This window comes from Ochlerotatus camptorhynchus, unplaced genomic scaffold, assembly GCF_037179485.1.
Source record: "Ochlerotatus camptorhynchus isolate MF236.1 unplaced genomic scaffold, CSIRO-AGI_Acam_v1.1 ptg000300l, whole genome shotgun sequence".
Lineage (NCBI taxonomy): Eukaryota > Metazoa > Arthropoda > Insecta > Diptera > Culicidae > Ochlerotatus > Ochlerotatus camptorhynchus.
In genome coordinates this window covers 1,304,610-1,323,980 of record NW_027040788.1, presented here as the reverse complement: position 1 = coordinate 1,323,980, position 19,371 = coordinate 1,304,610, and the positions used below count along the sequence as shown (strand labels likewise).

General features: G+C 40.4%; 1 protein-coding gene across 6 annotated transcripts in view; it reads left to right on the top strand.

Moving 5' to 3' along the window:
* Positions 1–19,371, top strand: part of Rab3-GEF (Rab3 GDP-GTP exchange factor) — a 97,360-nt gene that overhangs the window by 26,143 nt on the left and 51,846 nt on the right. For all 6 annotated transcript variants that reach the window (XM_065228679.1, XM_065228680.1, XM_065228681.1 and 3 more), the window contains exons 2-3: positions 5,699–6,231; positions 19,024–19,370. In XM_065228679.1, coding sequence (XP_065084751.1) covers positions 6,049–6,231; positions 19,024–19,370 — 530 coding nt within the window. In that variant the 5' untranslated portion in view covers positions 5,699–6,048. The remainder of the gene's footprint in view (positions 1–5,698; positions 6,232–19,023; position 19,371) is intronic.

Sequence of the window (19,371 nt, the reverse complement as noted above, 5' to 3'; positions counted from 1 at the left end):
ATAAACTCCAGATCACGTCTAGCCAAAATATCCCGAACTGGAACATTAGGTTGTCTACCTCGAGCCCGAAGGGAATCGCACAGCTCAGATCTGACTCCACGATGCTCAGCACAAGACCAAAGGATGTGATCGGCGTCTTGGTAACCTTGTCCGCATTCACAGAGATTGCTGTCTCCCAGCCCAACACGAAACAAGTGAGCGTTTAACGAATAGTGATTGGACATGAGGCGAGACATCAGACGAATGAAGTCTCGACCCACATCCAACCCCTTGAACCAAGGACTCTTCGACACCTTAGGGATGATCGAGAATAGCCATCGTCCCAAACTCCCTTCACTGCATTTATTTTGCCAGCTGGCGAGCGACTGTTGACGATAAATGAAGAAAAATTCATTGTAGGCGATTTGTCGATCGTAAATATCGCCTTCCATAGCGCCCACCTTTGCAAGCGAGTCCGCCTTCTCATTGCCCGGAATCGAGCAATGAGATGGGACCCATGCAAAGGTGATGACAAAAGATCTTAAAGATAAAGCACTTAGAAGCTCTCGTATTTTCATGAGAAAATACGAGGAGTGCTTTACCGGCCTCATGGAGCGAATAGCCTCGACAGAACTAAGAATATCCGTAAAAATAAAATAGTGATCTGGTGCAAGTGAGGCGATCGTTTCTAGCGTATAGTGTATTGCCGCCAGTTCAGCAACATATACGGAACAAGGAGCATGAAGCATTCGGGAGACGCTATGAAATTCGTGATGATGTTCTGGGATTCCACGAATCTCCCGCGTCATTGATAAATCAAAACTAACTGAATTGCCGAAGTCGGAGAAGCATACACGATGGGGATTATGCTGTGAAGGGCTGACATCCTGAGTTATGTACACGTAGTACAATGACATAAAACGAGTTTGAGGGTTTAGCTCAAGAAGCTTCTCAAAGTTTTCGATTACCAGTGGGTTCATAACTTCACAACGGGTGAGGAGCCTGAGGGACAATTCCGAAATCCGATCCGATAGTGGCAACATGCCCGCCAACACTTCGAGACGTTGAATTGAAGAGTCTCTGTAAACCACCAATTGCACCGAACATGCCATAATTAGTTCGCTGTATGGGAAGGTGCAACATTGAATTATTCCGTAGGGCTCGGGGTTGAACATTGATGTCAATTTGCTCTAGGAGGACAGGGCAATCGGTGCGTCCTTGCAAAATATCCGCAATTAGCAATGCCCTTGCTGTATCTCTTCGGACCGACAGGCGCTCCAGATGGATCAGTTGCAAACGACTTTCGTAGCTAGGCAATCGAAAGGGATCCGTCCACGGCAGTTTACGTAGCGCATAAATATCTCAGGAACCGTCACTGAACAGACTCAACTCTTTCGACACCGTTGTTGTAGTGAGGAGTCCAGACAACCGAGCAGTATTCTAATATGGAGCGAGACAAGGAGCAGTACAACGATTTAAGGCAGTAGATATCCATGAAGTCTTTGGCAATCCTGAAGATAAACCCTAGAATTCTGGAAGCTTTGTCGACGGTGTGCGAGATGTGCTGCTTGAAAGAGAGTTTTGTATCCAGAATCACGCCTAGGTCCTGAATTTGGCTGACGCGCTCAATTTCAGTGCCTAACAAAACATACTTGAACATAATAGTCTCTTTCTTGCGTGAAAAAGAGATAACCAAGCATTTGGACGGGTTAACCTCCATACGATTCAGAATACACCAATCAGCAAAAGCATTCAGCTGACGTTGAAGGAAGCAACAGTCTTCAATTGAGTGAATTCGGAGGTAAAGTTTAAGGTCATCTGCGTAAGATAATCGTGGTCCCTCAATTACCAGATTCACGTCGTTTAAATAAATCAGGAAAATCAGCGGTCCCAGGTGACTACCCTGGGGTATGCCGGATATGGCAGCGAACGTACGGGACTGGTGATCACCAATGACAACAGTAAGATAGCGATCGGTGAGGTACGACTGAAACCATTGCAAAAGGCAGCTGTGGATACCAAGCCTGTCCAGTTTAGCGATTGATATGCGGTGATTCAATTTATCGAAGGCAGCAGATAAGTCAGTATAAATGACATCCGTCTGAGCACGATCCGACATACTGTTAGAGATGTAGGAAGTAAGGCACAGCAATTTAGTGGCAGTGGAGCGACCAGCCATGAAACCATGCTGGTCGATACTAATATATGGCTTACAGTGAGCGAGTAACGGTTTCATAACAACGAGTTCGAACAATTTAGCAACAGCGCTAAGCGAAATAATGCCACGGTAGTTACCAACGTCCTGTTTGTTGCCTTTTTTATGTACTGGAAACATGTGCGCTAGCTTCCAACAGGATGAGAAAACACCGACGTCCACAGACCGTTGAAAAACGTGCAGCAGTGGAGACAACAAACTGTCCAAGTGCGTATTGAGGAACGCCGATGGAATTCCGTCAGGACCCGGATTGTACGACGACTTGAGTTTCGAGGAAGCCCTGAAAAACATCTCGGGATTGATGTCAATTCTGCTCATGGTTTGGCCAGAGAGTGGGACGTACCTGGCAGCCAGTCAGGCATGGTCGTCACTCAGTCTCTCGTCCGTGAAGACACTAGCAAATTTTTCAGAGAACAGTTGACAGATATCTTGCGTAGATGAGGCCACGTTACCATTATGTGTCATAGACGACGGCAGACCAGTTTCATGACGTTGTTCGTTGACAAACTTCCAAAACTGCTTCGGACGTGACTTAAGCTTTCTCTGCAATCCACGTCGATACTGAAGAAAGCACCGTTTCGCAACTCGTTTGTATGCGTGATTGATCCTGACATAGTGACGTTGAAGGGATAGTGTGCGGTGCTTGGTGAACTTCCTAAGAGCGGCTCTCTTTCTGGATTTCAGTCGACGAAATTCGCTCGTATGCCATGGTGGATGGGTCGTATGATGATGAAACTTTTTCGGAACGTGTCTGTCAATGATATATTTATGCCAAGACATTGTCAATGTCAACGGTGTCCAATAAGTCGTCCCAATCTAAATTGGAGAGTAACTCGGCGATACTACCATGGTCGGCGTTGCGAAAAGCGTAGGAAACGGTGGCAGGTGAAATATTAAAATCATGCATCAGCTTAGTACTTAACGTCACCAGTAGTGGCAGGTGGTGACGATTCAGTCTCACCAGAGGAGTGGGTGCCTCGCATAAGAAAGGAGCCATGTCCTGGACGCTTACAAAACAAAGATCGAAAGTGCGGTTGTTCTGGTTAATAACATGGTTGATTTGAGAAAGAGTGGCTGAGCTGTAATTGTCCAGAAGAAGCGAAGCGTAGGAATGGATGACAGAGTGATCCATGTCAGGAAAGAGGAAGCCGTTGTGAGTTTTTTTTTCCATAAAATCCCCGGGAGATTGAAGTCACCAAACAAAATAACTTCATCGGTAGCTTTGGCGGTATCCAGAACAGAGAAGACCGATTGGTAAACCGCACAGAGAAACAAGGTACGATGGCCCAGTTTAATCGACGTCCACACCTGCTCTAAGCATATCCAAGCATTATTTTCTGGTAACCTAGCTTTAAACCTAGAATTTATAGCCACTAAAACACCTCCACCTTTAACTTTCCGACTATTAGCAGCATTCCTATCACAATGGAAAACTTCATAATCGTCGCCGAACCCCTGACGAGAGAGCGTGCGTGAATCTAATCATGTCTCCGTGAGAATAATGATGTCGTAGCAAAGATCCGAGGTAGCTACGCGAAAATCGTCGACATCACACTTGATACCACCGACGTTCTGATAATACAGCAGCAAGTCTGAAGGAGCAGGTATAGTTTCAATACGTCCTAGAGTCTGAGCAACTTGCGAAGGATGCCTTGATGGTGCAGGCGAATATTCGCTGGAAGCAATGAGACTTGAAATATGAACGGACTACAATGCACCATAACCTTTTTTGCAGTAGCAGCGCATTCTGGCCCCACTAGTATAAGAAAGCAATTGCTTACTTTCATCGCGCCGAGGGGATCGAAAAATAAGCAAAATTTAATGAGAATGAGCTGCTTTTGCAACCTGTATCCTACTTATCCTGTTAACAATTACACTTGGGCACGCGTTGCAATAAATCATAAAATTTTCCGTCGATATTGTTTTCCGTGCTGGGTACCAATGCTGCCGACGCCAGGGAGGCAGCTCCCACACCTAGACCCTACCTATCGACCGATCAACTAATGAACCGGGGACCAACGGCTTTACTTCTCTTCCGAAGCAAGGCGTGATCAGAGATGTTATGCCTCAGAACACGGCGCCGACTGGGATTGAACCCAGGCCTGCTGGGGTGAGAGGTAATCACGCTTACCACAACACCACCGGCGCCGCTACGGCCCACAACATAATTTCATTCGTAATTAAAATTATATTTTCACTGCACAAAAAATTGAACTACACTCTTCGCCATCACACAGAGCTATGAGCTATGTGTTCTTCGGAATTATGAAATCATTAGATGCTATGATGATATTTTGTAATTGTAAGTTACAAGTTGGTTACAAGAGGTACAAGAGGTACAAGAGGCTGTAACGTATGCGTTTGACAGATAAAACCTGAAAATTTCCCATTCAGAGAGTCACAATCAGCGATTTCATGATCGAGTGAAAATGATAAACCCGCTGATTGTGACTCTCTGAGAGTGAGATTGACATGTGTTAAACACATAATTTATAATATCTTTTTATTGCTTTTCTAGGAGCAATCGACTTTACGTTAAGTTTTTTTTTAAATTTTTTGAAAATTTTAGAAGATACTGAAAATGAGTTAATAGAGTTGTGTTTGTTCATCATCGACTTGTACTGAGCAGCTAGAGCAGTACAGGTACCATGATCGGCAGGAGACGAGTGCGTATAGTCGAGAACGTTTGCGAAATACAAATTTTAACAAATTTAGTTCTTAGTTTTATTCCACGTAACAATCGGTCATTGTTCCATAAGGTTCCAGTGGTACTACCTACGTACCTGTAAATTATAATCATCATGCAGTGTACTCATGCTGTGAAAACCATTCGAGTACAGAACCCACCCACATTGATCACTCCTTCATGCTTTATCTTCTGTCATCTTCACGGGGTTGTATCTATAAACAAAAACCTTGATAATATCATATCAGCTTATGTACGTACATGCTGCATGTAGTTATGTAGCATACACCATAAATGCCATAATCAAGAGCATGTTCTCCGTGGTACGAGTTTCCTGTGGCACAAGGTCAGATGACGTTTGAGACATATATGCTCTACATCCTTGTGATTTATCTCTTCTTCACTCCGGTGTTGGATGTGATGAATGAGCAAATCTGTTAATATGATATACGTGGGACCTCTCCCTTGTTCAATGGTTTAATGTTATTAGTGGCTTGTGTTTATTTATAGCTTTAACAGGCTCAACTTGATCTTTGAGCACTTTCACAGTTCTCAAATAAAAGCTGATTAGGCCTGCATTATTTTGCATTTGTATACATTGTAGGTAGGGTACGCACTTTTACCCAGGGAAGTCTAGAAAATTTGCAACTGGCTCCAAAGTAGTAGAACTCAAGTCCAATCACATTACAGATGTCGATGACTGTAATAATTAAGTATTAACCTCCGAAACACTTGACCTTTTGTATGAACTCCGTATTGGTTTATAAATTAAGAACGAGAGCATTACAATTAATTTATTTTTCTCCGTCTATTTTCAGAAACCATGAACAATGGTACCACCAAACCATCGATTGTACGTTAATTACCACCTATCGGTCAACGGAGGAGACAATTAACGCTAACAAAGAACTATAATCACCCACATCATAGACAGACGTAACCCTCATCTTTATCGTCATCATTAGATAACACCGGACAAGGAACTCAAGATGACATAGACTTCCGGTGGTAGTCGACATCGTGACTCTCAATATAACCGTTTCCAGTTAACTACTACTAACTGACCATTATCGCAAACACCATACCACTCGTCAAAGCGTGCGCTGTGTTCTGGCGCCTAATACCGGTGGAGACGCTTGGTAATTGAACCGATTGAACGACATTGGCGATGGCTGAACAACAACAGCGTGATTCCTTGTGTCCTCGGTTGATTGACTATTTGGCGATTGTAGGCGCCCGGTCGGCGGTCGTCGCCCGTCCCAGCACTGGCAATGCGACATCGGCTGGTGCCAACACCGGGAACGCCCCGGGACTGCATGCTACTGGACCGAACTCGGCTCCTCCGGTGCAGGTTCGTTGAACAATGATTGATTGATTGATTGCTGTTTCATTGAAAAAAAAAAAAACAAGAAAAAGGATTGCCCTGGATAGTGGATGCACACATTTGTCTATGTCGGTCTGTCTAAATGTCATTTGTAGACTCTTCATCATATCGGTCATTTGAGGTGTTTCTCTATTCGTTACTCTTAAGTGACTTGACATGATGGATAAATTGATATGTGTTTGGTGTGCTGGTGCATGGTGATAAATAATTATATGTATTCACGCCACGATCTCATGATGGTGGCGATATTGAATATACTGGTAGCACCACACAGAAAAAAATTCTGAACTTTAACTATCGCGTAAAATCTTCCTTCGTTTAATTTTGAGCTATACTTGGCATTATCAGGGAAATCATTTACAAGCTTGCATACAATATTGCTAATATAGGAAATATTGCGCTTAAAATTTACACGAAATATCACGTAATTTTATGCCAAATCTAGCGTTAATTTTATGTGCAGAAATTTACATGAATTTTTCGAACGGTGCAGTGATGTCCTGAGCAGTTTGAAAATGTTTGAAGGTTCAACGTTTTCGTCAACTCTTTAATCGCTAATTAGCGGGCCTAAATTTGAGATGGCAGGGTAAGCCATTCAGCTAAATTTTTAAATCATTACCAATACAATTAGCTTCGTTGAATTTGGCAGCTTTGGCAGCTCTAAAGCAAGACCGTGCTGGAGATGGCTGGGTTCGATTCCCGGTCCGATCTAGGTATTTTTTAGATTGGAAAATTTCTCGACTTCTGTACTGTATGATTGTACTGTACACAAGTGCATCTAGAACACTAAGTTGAGTGTACACACGAGATAACTAATAGGCGATAAGCAATAAGCTTGAAATGATAAGAAGAAGAAGATGAAGATACTGCTAATTCGATAATTGACATTTTTATTTTATCATAGGATTTATTTGATTTTTTTTGAGTCATCCCAGATTAATCCACCTACCGGTGACTAGTGCCTTTCTCGTAAATTATGAAATGGTATTTTTTATTTTATTTATTTATTTTGTTTCACCTTTTTGGTTTCCAGATAATAACTAATAATTCGTTTCTTGCGAATTTTTAAAATAAGATTAAAACTTATAGAAAATCTTAAAATTAAATGTCTTTGAGATAACTCTGAAATCATAATACTATTTAAGAAAAAATTTTACGGTTGTTGAAATAGGTTGTATATTAACTGCCTTTTGTTTAATATGTAAGGGGAAATTGTCTTATTGTTGCTATACGTTAGAAGTGCTAGTAGCCTCCATACACAACAATAGGCTTCTAACGATTCTAACGTACCGCAACAATAGGACTGTTTCTCCTAATATTTTATATTATTTTCATTTGCAAGAAGGTAGAATCAATAAGCAAGACAAAACTCAATTTCAATATCATTATAATCCATGTCAGATCATTTCAATGCTGGGTGAAACAGATTACCCAAGTCCTCTATTTAGTTAAGTAATTAATAAGTATCCATCCAAGAAATAAACACCTTGTTTAAAGTTTATCTGAAGACTGACCACTATACTGATTTGACTTTTTCGCTCCACAGTGCTTAAATGGTTTCGAATCGGGTCCTGATTAGCCTCCCAAAGTTACAACTCATTTGGTTAGAAGCAGACTTCGCACAAACCATTTGAAGTTTACATGTAAATTACTGTGGGAAATTTCAACTTTTTGTTCATTGCCTTCTAGTCTTTTTCCATATTGAGCTGCAAAACATTCTTATAGAATTTTTTTTCAGCTACAACTTTGCTCAAGATCGTTTCTATGTAAAACGAGACAGGAAAAAGTTATTAATTATTTAAGAGATTGGTAAACTTATGACATGATCAAGCAGCTGCTCTGTAGGCAACACTGTATTTTGCAGTGTGACATAGTAGCCATGATTTTTGTGTCCTTTTCAACGCCCCAGAAACACCAATGTTGCCTGTTGAGCATGATCATAAGACATCAGCGCATTGAACCATTGATAACTTTCGATCCTTGCATTTAATCAAAAAGTGGTCTTGAGCAAAGTTGTAGCTGAAAGTTGAAAGCTTTTGAAGCAGACCGATATGGTGAATTATTAGATAGACATGAACAAAAATCTTGGTTTTACCATAATAATTCCCATACAACTTCAAATGGTTTGTGCCATATCAGTTTCTCACCAAATGGGTTCAAATTTTGAGAGGTTAGTCAGGATCCGATTTGGAATCGTTTAAGTATTGTGTAGCGAAAATTTCAAATTTTGCATTACTCTACTGACCACTCAGTTTTAATGTATTCATCTTTTATATAAATCGATTCGTAGATTTACAATAGTGTTCACTTCGTGGATGTTCGTACTTATCGTTTGATAGGGGGATGGAGACTTAACGTTGAATGACTCAGATATAACAGTAATAAGAAGAAGAAAAATCACTCGGATTTGTGACAAAACAAAAATAAAGTTTTGTGATGTACCGGTAGTATATTTTTTTTTAAATAGTTTATTTTATATATAATATGAAAAACTCCACGGCACCAATAATTTCAGAGTTTTTTTAAGGTCTGTGATTGAATTAATTTCTTCCCGGAAGACTGCATTCTGCTTACTTTTTCCCGTACTACACACTTAGAAATAACTAATTTTACACGTGACGGAATTCATCTTTGACATAAAGGATGAGACGTAATGAAGGGCTCCAAGATTGAACAGTTCGTTACTCGACGAAAAGTACGTTTGATTGAACTGAATGTTGCGTTTGTTATGACTTAATTTTATGTCAAAATGGACGCTCGTATATGTCTGTCTCAGAACTCCTAAATTTACATCAATTTTTCGGAGTGTATACTATTCAAACTGCTACCGGTCCAATCTTCACGGTTATCTTCATCCTGTTGTGGCAGGAAAGCATCCGCAGCCCCACACAAAAAAAAACATATGGACAGTGAGAATGCATAAGCGCGTATGTTCGATGATCGATTCTCTTCATCGATTTTCTCTTTGCATTGCTACAGCTAAGCGAAACAATTTTCTATAATTTGATCAATGTAGGGTTGTAACAGGTTGTATTAGCATTCAAAAGCAACAGCAAACGCAACGAGAAACGTTAAATCTAGCGAGTTATTAACAAAAGAGAAAATCGACGAAGAAAGTCGATCATCGCGTTTACGCCCTTATGCATGCTCACTGTCGATATGTTTGTGTTCCCTTAATAGAATATATGTCCCTTCCGATTGAGGAAATGCAGAGCGGTGAGAATTAACTTTATCACATCCATATATACACCACGTACACTAGTGTATATGCCGAGGCACTGGTCTGGATGACACGCTTCAATGTACCGTATTTCGCTAGCACCAACGCTAGATCACGGTCAGGGACTCCTGGTGGAAGATCCTAAACTCGCACAGATTAAACATAGTCCTCAGGATGTTTTTTTTTAACTCTTTATTTATTTCAAATTCAGTAGAGCAGCTTTCAGATTTGTTTGAACGAATTCACTTTTAAGAGTTGATGAATAGTTGGAAGCCTTTGGCGAAATCCAAACTGTTCATCTGCAAAAATTGAATTCGTATTGATGTGAAGTGTCATTCTATTCAAAATTATCTTTTCAAAAAGTTTACTTATTGCAGAAAGCACACTGATAGGACGATAGCTAGAAGCTAGAAGCTGCATCTGGATTTTTATCTGGTTTCAAATTGGAACAAATTTTTCATTTTTTCATTTATCAGGGAAGTGTGCCACTTGGAAGCATCTGTTAAATAATTTTACCAAGAAAGGCAAGGTACTCTCTCGGAGTATTTTGATAAGGATATTGAGGCTTTCTTATGTTGAATGTTTTTAGTAATGGCGTCCAAATTAGTCCCCCAGAAATCATCAAAAATATTTTCTCGAGAGAACTCAATTTCAAAATCGTCTATTATAATTGAATCGAATTTAACCTCGCATTTTAGTACTGAGGCAACTCTTGCTTTAACTATAGAAGTAGTTAGAGATTCAAGAGCATAATTAAAAACTTCCTTGGTTTGCTAAGGAATATTTGGATCGATGTTTTTTTCCTTTGTTGGGTACATTTTTCTACTGCGACCAGTTATTTGATCTATTGTGGCGGGCCCCGGTTTAATGTATGCCACAGCAGGGTGTTGTATCACTATTTGTTTGAGTGATTTCCGCTAGCTTTCCACTAGGCATTATCCCAGTAAGGTATTATAGAACGAATGAACTTTATTGCCTTACTGGGAGAAGTCATCCATACATCTGAGGGCTGTATTAAAGCCTTATCGAAAAATGTTTTCCTTTTATGAAAAAGTGCTGCACAGCTACATAGTAAATTTTCCGAGTTTTCACTCGCTACATCGACACTTGTCATCTTCCAATTTTCCTAGCTGTTTAAAATAATATTTACTTGAACAGTGGCCCGTGACTAGGCCACTAAAAGTACATAGATCTTCTTTGGAGAGACTAAGAAGTCTTTGAGTTGTTCCTTTATTAGGTGATATAAATCTTTTGGACTGTCGAGCTGTTTTAGTGTTTTTCCAAATGTTATCAATCATCGATTTTTCCCAGTTCTTTAGTTCCATTTTGATGGTACATTCTAAGGGCCACAAAATGGTTCTGGACCTAGGAATGGTTTTGATGATCCTAATCTTGCTAATAAATCTGTCTTTTCATTATCTTCAACCCCAGGTTCCCAAAATAAGCTAACTGTACTATTTATAGCCACCTGCTGTAGTAATTGAACGCATTCCCAAACCAGTTCAGAAGAACACGTAACAAACCTCAATGCTTTTAGTGCAGCTTGGCTGTCAGAGAAAAAATATATATATGTTGTATGTATGTTTGTAATTACGACGCAAGCAAACCGCAGCACGTTCAATAATTGTCTGTATCTCTGCTTGAAATGCAGCTGGCCACTTACCCATAGATATTGATATGTTGACACCAGGACCCGTTACCCCAGCGCCAACTCTGTTGTTTAATTTTGAGCCATCAGTGTAGAAAATTATTTTTTTTTTTTTTTATAATTACTTTATTTGTACAGGCTCAATCGAATAAACTTTACAGAGCCGAGTTATCCTTTGCGTAGAAAATTATTGATCCTGTTTGAATATTAGGTCACCCTGATTCCCATTCAGTACGACTAGGTTCAGTGACGTTGAATAGTCTTTCAAAGTTATACTGTCTATTCATCCAGTCTTCATGAGTTAATACAGAATTAATCTTAAATTCCTTCAAAATACTCCGATGACCCCTGAGGTCAGCATCAAAAAACTGTTTCGTTCTTTTTAACCTTAGTGCGCCCAGTAACGCTTGGTAGATTACCTTTTCGTGGTGCGTTACTGGCGTTAAGATCTGCCACCGAAGCCTGGTTCGAACTACTTCAAACTAGCGAAACTGAATTGTTTTGTAATCAAAGGAACACATCTTAGTCCTTTTTACTTTGTATGCCTTGTTGATAGTGAAAAGACTCGGCTTTGTCCACCGAGGATGATCTTGAAACAAGGAAAAAATGAGTTAGGTAGGGGAAAAGTTGGCTTCGGCAATACCTTAACCTATTATCGTCAGGGGGTAAACAACGTCCTTGAGAGCTCAATTTTGGCATGTGGATACATTGTGTTTCAGAGTAACTATTGGCCAAATTTGAGTGCTCTAGGACTTTGTTTACCCCCCTGACGATAATAGGTTAAGGTATTGCCGAAGCCAACTTTTCGCCTACTTATTTTTCATCTACGTGATTCCTAATCTTTTATTCGCTGTTCTCTAGTTAAGTGGTTAAGACTAGGATTCTGCTGCATGGTCATTATCGGTGTTATTGCTTGGTTTTGTTGCTAAAGTATCAGGAACTGGACTGCAAAAAGGGCGTGCCTTTGGAGGGAGTTCCGACACTCCAAATGGTATAAAGAGCGGGACCTTACAATTAAAGTCTGATCCTTGCGATAAAGGCAAGAATGACAACTGTATCAAAACCGATTACTTTTTCATTTCTCAATAGTACTCCATCACTATACGACATGCACTAAACAAAGGACACGGGGTATACCTCAATAAAGCATATAACTGGTCGCAGTGGATTTATGTCCCGAACAGAGGAAAAAAAAACCTTAGTGCGTTTCTTTCGGCTTCTAACTGCACAAATATATGTAGGGGAAGAAAATTTAACATTGTATCTAGCGCTTTAGAGGGCGTGCTACGAATTGCTCCTGTGATGGAAATTGTAGCAAGTCTTGGCAACTTTTCAAGTTTTTTTGAGCATGTTTAACTTTTGTTTTTTGGCCACGAAACTATTTTTTTTTTTCTTTTGGTTTGTTTTTTCCGTCGATCTTGTTTTCCGTGCTGAGCACCAATGCTACCGACGTGCCAGGAAGGCAGCTCCCACACCTAGACCCTACCTATCGACCCATCAACTCATGAACCGGGGACCAACGGCTTTACTTCCCATCCGAAGGAAGGCGTGATCAGAGATGTTATGCCTCAGAACATCTCGGCGGCGCCGACTGGGATTGAACCCAGGCCTGCTGGGGTGAGAGGTAATCACGCTTACCACTACACCACCGGCACCGTTAATCCACCAAACTAATGATGCATATGTTATTCTGGGTTATATTCCATAAATGTTCGATATTGCTCCCAATCAGCTCTTATTGAAAGTAGAGCTGTTGGGATTAGAAATTATTTCTTAAGATATTTCAAAAGTTACTGGAAGGTGATCAAAACCGAAGTCAGCATGGGTAACCAATTGGCTACAAATTTGACATGAATCAGTAAGACCAAATCAATAGTTGAGGGATTTCTTGCTGAAAAAAAGCACTCCTACATGCTTTTGTTGGGATATTGAATAGGATAATCTCCCGCATGTGATGTGCTTACATCCACTGCCTTTCCATTCGCATAATGGAAAATTAAACGTCAATGCATGGATCATCGATTATTCGAACTTAAACTTAATTTTTTTTTTGTTTATTAATTTATTTGATAAGGCTCAACCGAATTAACTGGACAGAGCCGAGGATTCTTGGTCACTATACAATACATCTTAAAACTATAGTCAAAAGGTACAACACAATAAACACTTTATCTTCCGCTATCCAAAAAGCATCCTCCATCAGAACTGGAGCCGCTTCCAGTAGTTTCATTGTATGGCAAATTGTTGTACGCCAACGAGGGTCATAGCGCGTCCATTGCAGCAATTGACGCAAAACGTGGTCAGCACTCACACACTCATCACGAAACGGTTGCTTTCCAAAGTCGACGATGCATCGACCGAAAGAACTGCTCATGAAGAACAATGAGGAGGACCACACAATGGTTGCTGCCGATAAAACAGACGATCGCGTAGCACACATCGAGAGTGGCCTGCTTTTGTCGACAGCCGAGTGAACACTGAACTTAAACTTTATGAGAAGGGATTTCTGATCGTTCAAATGGGATGCACGTTCAGTGCTTTCACGAAATTTGCAATTTCACCCATGGTGGGTTTCGCACTTCCATTCCCTAAGGAAAACTTGACGGTATTCTTAATTTCAACACCACTCATTGTTGCGTCATGTTCGCGACCAAGATTATCGACAAAAGCGATCGAGACAAAAAAAAAACACTCCGAAAATTACAGAAATTACCATTTTGTAAAAGAAATTAATCCACTATTAATATCTTCGGAAGTGTTGTTAAATTGTAATCGACGTTGGTACTTTTTTTTTAATTAAATATTTCATAGGGTGGCAGATCTGTCAGCGTATAGGGGAAATGATTCTAATGTTGGCCTATGGATCTTAGATTGGGCCCATCGCTAAAAATCTATTATTTATCAATTTTATCTAGATGAACGCGTCATTGAGACTGTACTAATGTATATTTTTGGTCTTTAATGAAAATTTAGTCGATTGCTGAATTTGAGCATGGGCCCAAATAAGGGGCATTTAGGCCGACATTACATCCATTTCCCCTACTAAAACGAACATCAAAATTATGCAGAACTGCACCACAATCATCTACATCTGCTCGAAATATTGACTTCACTCCACCTAACTAATTGATTCTAAATCAGGAAATTTGAGCTCACTTGGATGAGATCTCCTACTGCATGAAAGAAGTTTATATGAGAACTTACTATGGGAAATGGGAAATGTCTGGTCTTCTCGGCACCAGAATGGTTTACGGGTAAACTTGCTATCTGTATTCATTTTTTCAACTTCGACTTTACTGGAGATAACATTTTGATGGAATTCTAAGGATGCTTTTAAAGGAACTTCTAGAGAAATATTCCAAGGGATAGTACTGATGATAGTTTTAAAGGATTATTGAGGAGCGAAAATTTAGAGGATGATTCAAAAAGCACATCAATTATTTTGCGTAAGAAAACGGAGCGTTTCTGTGGTGGGAAGAAAATGATTTCCCTATCACAGATTACAAATTTCAGCACCTAACACTGAAAAATCCGTACGGTACATTATTTATGCTTTAAGATTAGCATTACAAGTCCCTCTTTTCAAAGCTTGAGACAAAGCTGAAACAATTAATCAAAGCAAAAAAAACGCGGTTATTGGCGTAATTTCGTCGAGGACCTCTCACGAGAAACCTCAATGAATACCTAGTGGAGGGTGGCTCGTAACATGCGTAACCGCTCATCTTCTAATGAGAGTGAAGAATACTCCAACCGATGGATATTCGATTTCGCTAAAAAGGTCTGTCCGGACTCAGTTCCAGCACAACACATTCTTCGAGAAGTGTCTCCGAGCGGCAGCTCTCTGGCTAGACCATTCACAATGCTGGAATTCTCTATGGCTCTTCTTTCATCGAACAACTTCTCACCGCGATATGATTAAATTCAATCTTCTGAAAAATCTCCCAGACATCGCTAAAAGACGCTTGCTAGACTTATTCAATTCCTTATTAGAAAATAACATTATACCGCCTGAATGAAGACAGGTCAAAGTAATAGCCATTCGAAAACCTGGCAAACCAGCGTCTGACCATAGCTCATACCGTCCGATTGCGATGCTTTCGTGCATTAGAAAATTGTTGGAGAAAATGGTCCTTCGGAGACTCGATCAGTGGGTCGAAGCCAATAATTTGCTATCAAATACACAGTTTTGGCTCCCGCAAGAGCAAAGATATTCAACTGGCCTTTGCACACAAGGAGCGATTGGCTTCAGTATTATTGGACATTAAGGGGGCTTTTGATTCAGTTTCCATTGAAATTCTGTCAGACAATCTGCACAGATGTGGACTTTCCGGAATTTTAAATAATTTCTTGTACAATTTGTTGTCAGAAAAGCAAATGAACTTTTCCCTTGGACAACTCACAACTTCCAGAATTAGCTACATGGGCCTGCCCAAGGCTCATGTCTCAGCCCTCTTCTTTATAACTTTTATGTCAAAGATATCGACAACTGTTTGGCAGAACAATGCACGCTAAGACAACTTGCAGATGACGGTGTGGTTTCCGTAAGAGGTCCACATGCCGTGGACTTGCAAGGACCATTGCAAAGTTCCTTAGATAACTTGTCTTCTTGGGCTAGGAATCTAGGGATCGAATTCTCGCCACAGAAAAACTTTGATTTCCAACATGCCCGCAGACCATTACTTCATCTTCTCGGATAGTGTCAGTTCGATTGAGGCACTCATCTTATTTCCTTTCAAAGGTAAGGGAGCAGATGAGTGTGCTGGTCGAAAGATCACATATGATTACCTTTGTATGGGTCCCCTTACATTGCTCAATCCCAGACAATGAGAAGGCGGACTCTCTCGCAAAGGTGGGCGCGCAGGAAGGCGAATTTTATGACAGGCAATTTTCACACTATGATTTTTACCATTTAGTTCGAGTTGGCAAACAGATTGTGAGAATGGAAATCTTGGACGGTGGTTACATTCAATTATTCCTAATGTTTCTTCGAGAGCGTGTTTTAAAGGCTTGGACTTAAGTCGTGACTTCATTCACGTGATGAGTAGACTTATGTCCAACCACTACTCGCTAGATGCTCATCTCAATAGAATGAACCTCGTAGACAGCAACATCTGTCGGTGTGGAAACGGTTACGATGACATCGATCACGCAGTTTGGCAATGTACGGATAATGACGCCGCTGGAGAGCGACTTTTGAATACTCTTGAGGCCCAAGGAAGACAACCCTATGTTCCTATCAGAGACGTGTTGGGTACCCGCGATCTCTGCTATATGCAGTCGATTTATGTGTTTCTGCAAATGTCTAGTATAAGAATTTAATTCGTTTGTCTTTTGTCTCTCTTTATTAGTTTTTGTTTGTCTTGTCTCGAGGGGTCTTGATGAGTATCATCGTCGCCCACTGGTCACCAGAGCCGGTCGAACTCCAGACGAAACTAAAACCGCACTACCGTTCATACTGGCGACAACGCTCTGATGAGACAACGAAACCTTACCCCCAAGCTCCTCCCCTGATCCTATCCTTCGACAATGTACCTCTCTAACCTCGAGTAAGCCACGAGTATTCGGCCCAACTCCTACTAGACATAGAATTAAGTGAATTTTGTTACAAACAAAGAACATTGAACTATCGGCTCCGTAAAGCTAACGCGATTGAGCCTTCCAAATAAACGAACTAGTTAAAAATAAGTCCCTCTTACATGGAGATTTATGCTTTAGAACGCTTGCTATACCCCGTCCCCATCAGCAAAAAAATCTGACGAATTATAAATGAGGCGGGGCGTTCCACAGCATAATTCTCCAAGTAGGAGGGACTTACAATGCTAGTCCAAAAACTTAAATAGAGGTACCACAAGCCATAAGTTAAAACTTTTCATTTTTGTTGGCAAATAGTGTAAGGTCGCATCAAGCAACCCATTTTGAAATTCCTGAAAAATTAAATGGTAGATATGCTCTAGCTACTTAAAAAAAAAAACATCGGTGAAGTAGCATCAAAGGCACATGTTGAGTGGTACCTATGATTACCATAAAAGTTTGTAATTTAGTTGTCCTTTAGCATACTTCTTTTTCAAGCAATATGGTCACCCAAGTAAACCCATTTTTGCATAACAAAGAGGTATACCTCAAATTAAGAGCAGTAAAAATCTTTGGACTGTTTATTACTTGATTGGATATTAGATATAATGAATGAAACACACTCGATTCTGTTTAATGGATTTCAAAAGATTCATAAAATTAAAGCAATACAGAAATGCAGAAGGTTTTTTAAACCCAAATGTTCAAACAATGGGATAATTAACAGATTTGTAATCTTTGATAGGGAAATCACTTTTTTGCAGCCATAGAAACACTCCGTTTTCCCTGTCGTTTTCGCAAAATGATGGATTTGCGTTCACAAACAGCACGAAATATTTAAAAAAGCAATATATAGTTAAATGTTTTCACTTAATCGATAGGTAAAAGAAGTACCGATAATTAATTGGAGGCATTTCAAGCTGAAATCACGAGATATTCACAATCAAGTAAAAAAAATGTCTTGATAACAGATCCTAGCAACAGCGAGATTGCCCCGTTGACAGCATTGGTGCCTAATTATTCTGGACCCCTTTTGACTGTAACAATTAATTTGAGGGTCACCAGATAAAACAACAAACGGCCCTACTTTAAGCTTCCGTTCGTGCCCCAAGGCACATACTCTTCTACTTTTTTTTAAAACGTGCCAAAGGAAATTTTAGAGATAATTTCAAAATTATTATGAATTCTAAGAATAGCCCCATGACATTTAAAAATATTTTAATTTACAAATAAGTAATTCAAGCTTTACACTTAAAGCATCTAGAAGTCGAAATCCGCTGAGGAGTGATTAAATGGTATCAATTGCAATGTTTTAGGGTCGGGAACGTATGTGTTAAGGATAGCCCAGATGATTTATTTCAATTTAAAACAAATAAACCCAAACCACATATGTAAATATGGGCCACGTAAGCGTTAATGCACTGAAGGATAGGAATACTGTAGCTATGGCACTGACGTAGTTTTTTCTTGAATACATAACGCATACATATCCTGTGACTCGATTCTTCGAACACATGCCAACTCACAAGGAATTACACATCCTTTTCATTTTTCGAGAAGCCATGCACCCATGTTTGGATCATCTGTTTTTGATTAAAGCGCTCTTCACCATCTACTTCAGAAAGCCCCCCGGACGTCTACTCCGTTCGAACAGCATCCAAATTCTCAAAGAGCAAACTATGACGTCAATTTTCGTAGATGATGTGGTTGAGATTATAAACGAATTAAATCGTTTCTGTACTGCATCCACCCCTTTCCGCTTTCCGTGTAATATTCCACTACGATATAAACACGTTTCGGTCTTCCGAGAGTCTACCACGACAGTTGTAGAAAAACCGACACGTAGCTGCAGGGATTCAATTACATAGAAGTGAAACACGGCCATTGCCGCTGGGCGTGGGAGGATAACAATAACACGGAAAGCACTCAAAGTTCACTCTGAGCAGGACATAGCAATCACTTTAAGCGACAGCCTTCAGTTATTTTGCAGATCATAATCAACCTCTGGATGCTTTATTACATTGCAATAGGAAATTCTACTCCAATTATGATTAATAACGTATCTTCGGGAGAAGCGTGACCAAAACAGCACGTGTCAATCGATTTACTGGAATCCCCCGAATTGAATTTCTCGACTATCCTCCATTCAATTGAGTTGATTTTTTGTATGTGATTACAAACTTGTCACTTACAGAAAATCAGCTCAATTGGTTCGAAGCCAGCTGAGAAATTAAGGTGGGTGGACGCCACCACGCTATTCGGGGGGTGCATTTGATCCATGTTAAATGTAATTTCACGTTTCCCTTTCTATTTTTTTCAGATTCCGGAGCTACTACGTCGATATCCGCCCACGGACCATGCGGATTTCCCACTCCCACTGGATATGGTGTACTTCTGTCAGCCGGAAGGTTGCGTCAGCGTGGGTCCACGAAGGACAGGGTCAGCGGTGCGGGATGCCACGTCGTTTGTGTTCGCCTTAACCGATAAGGATTCGAGTAAAACACGATATGGAATATGCGTTAATTTCTACCGCCCTGTGGAGAAATATGTTCCAGGAGTTGGTGGGGCGGGTAACCTATCCAGTGGCCGGAAAGGACGTAATTCGACATTTCGAAGAGAATCTTGGAGGAAAAGCATGGAGAAAAGTTCGGATTCGGCTTTTTCAAGG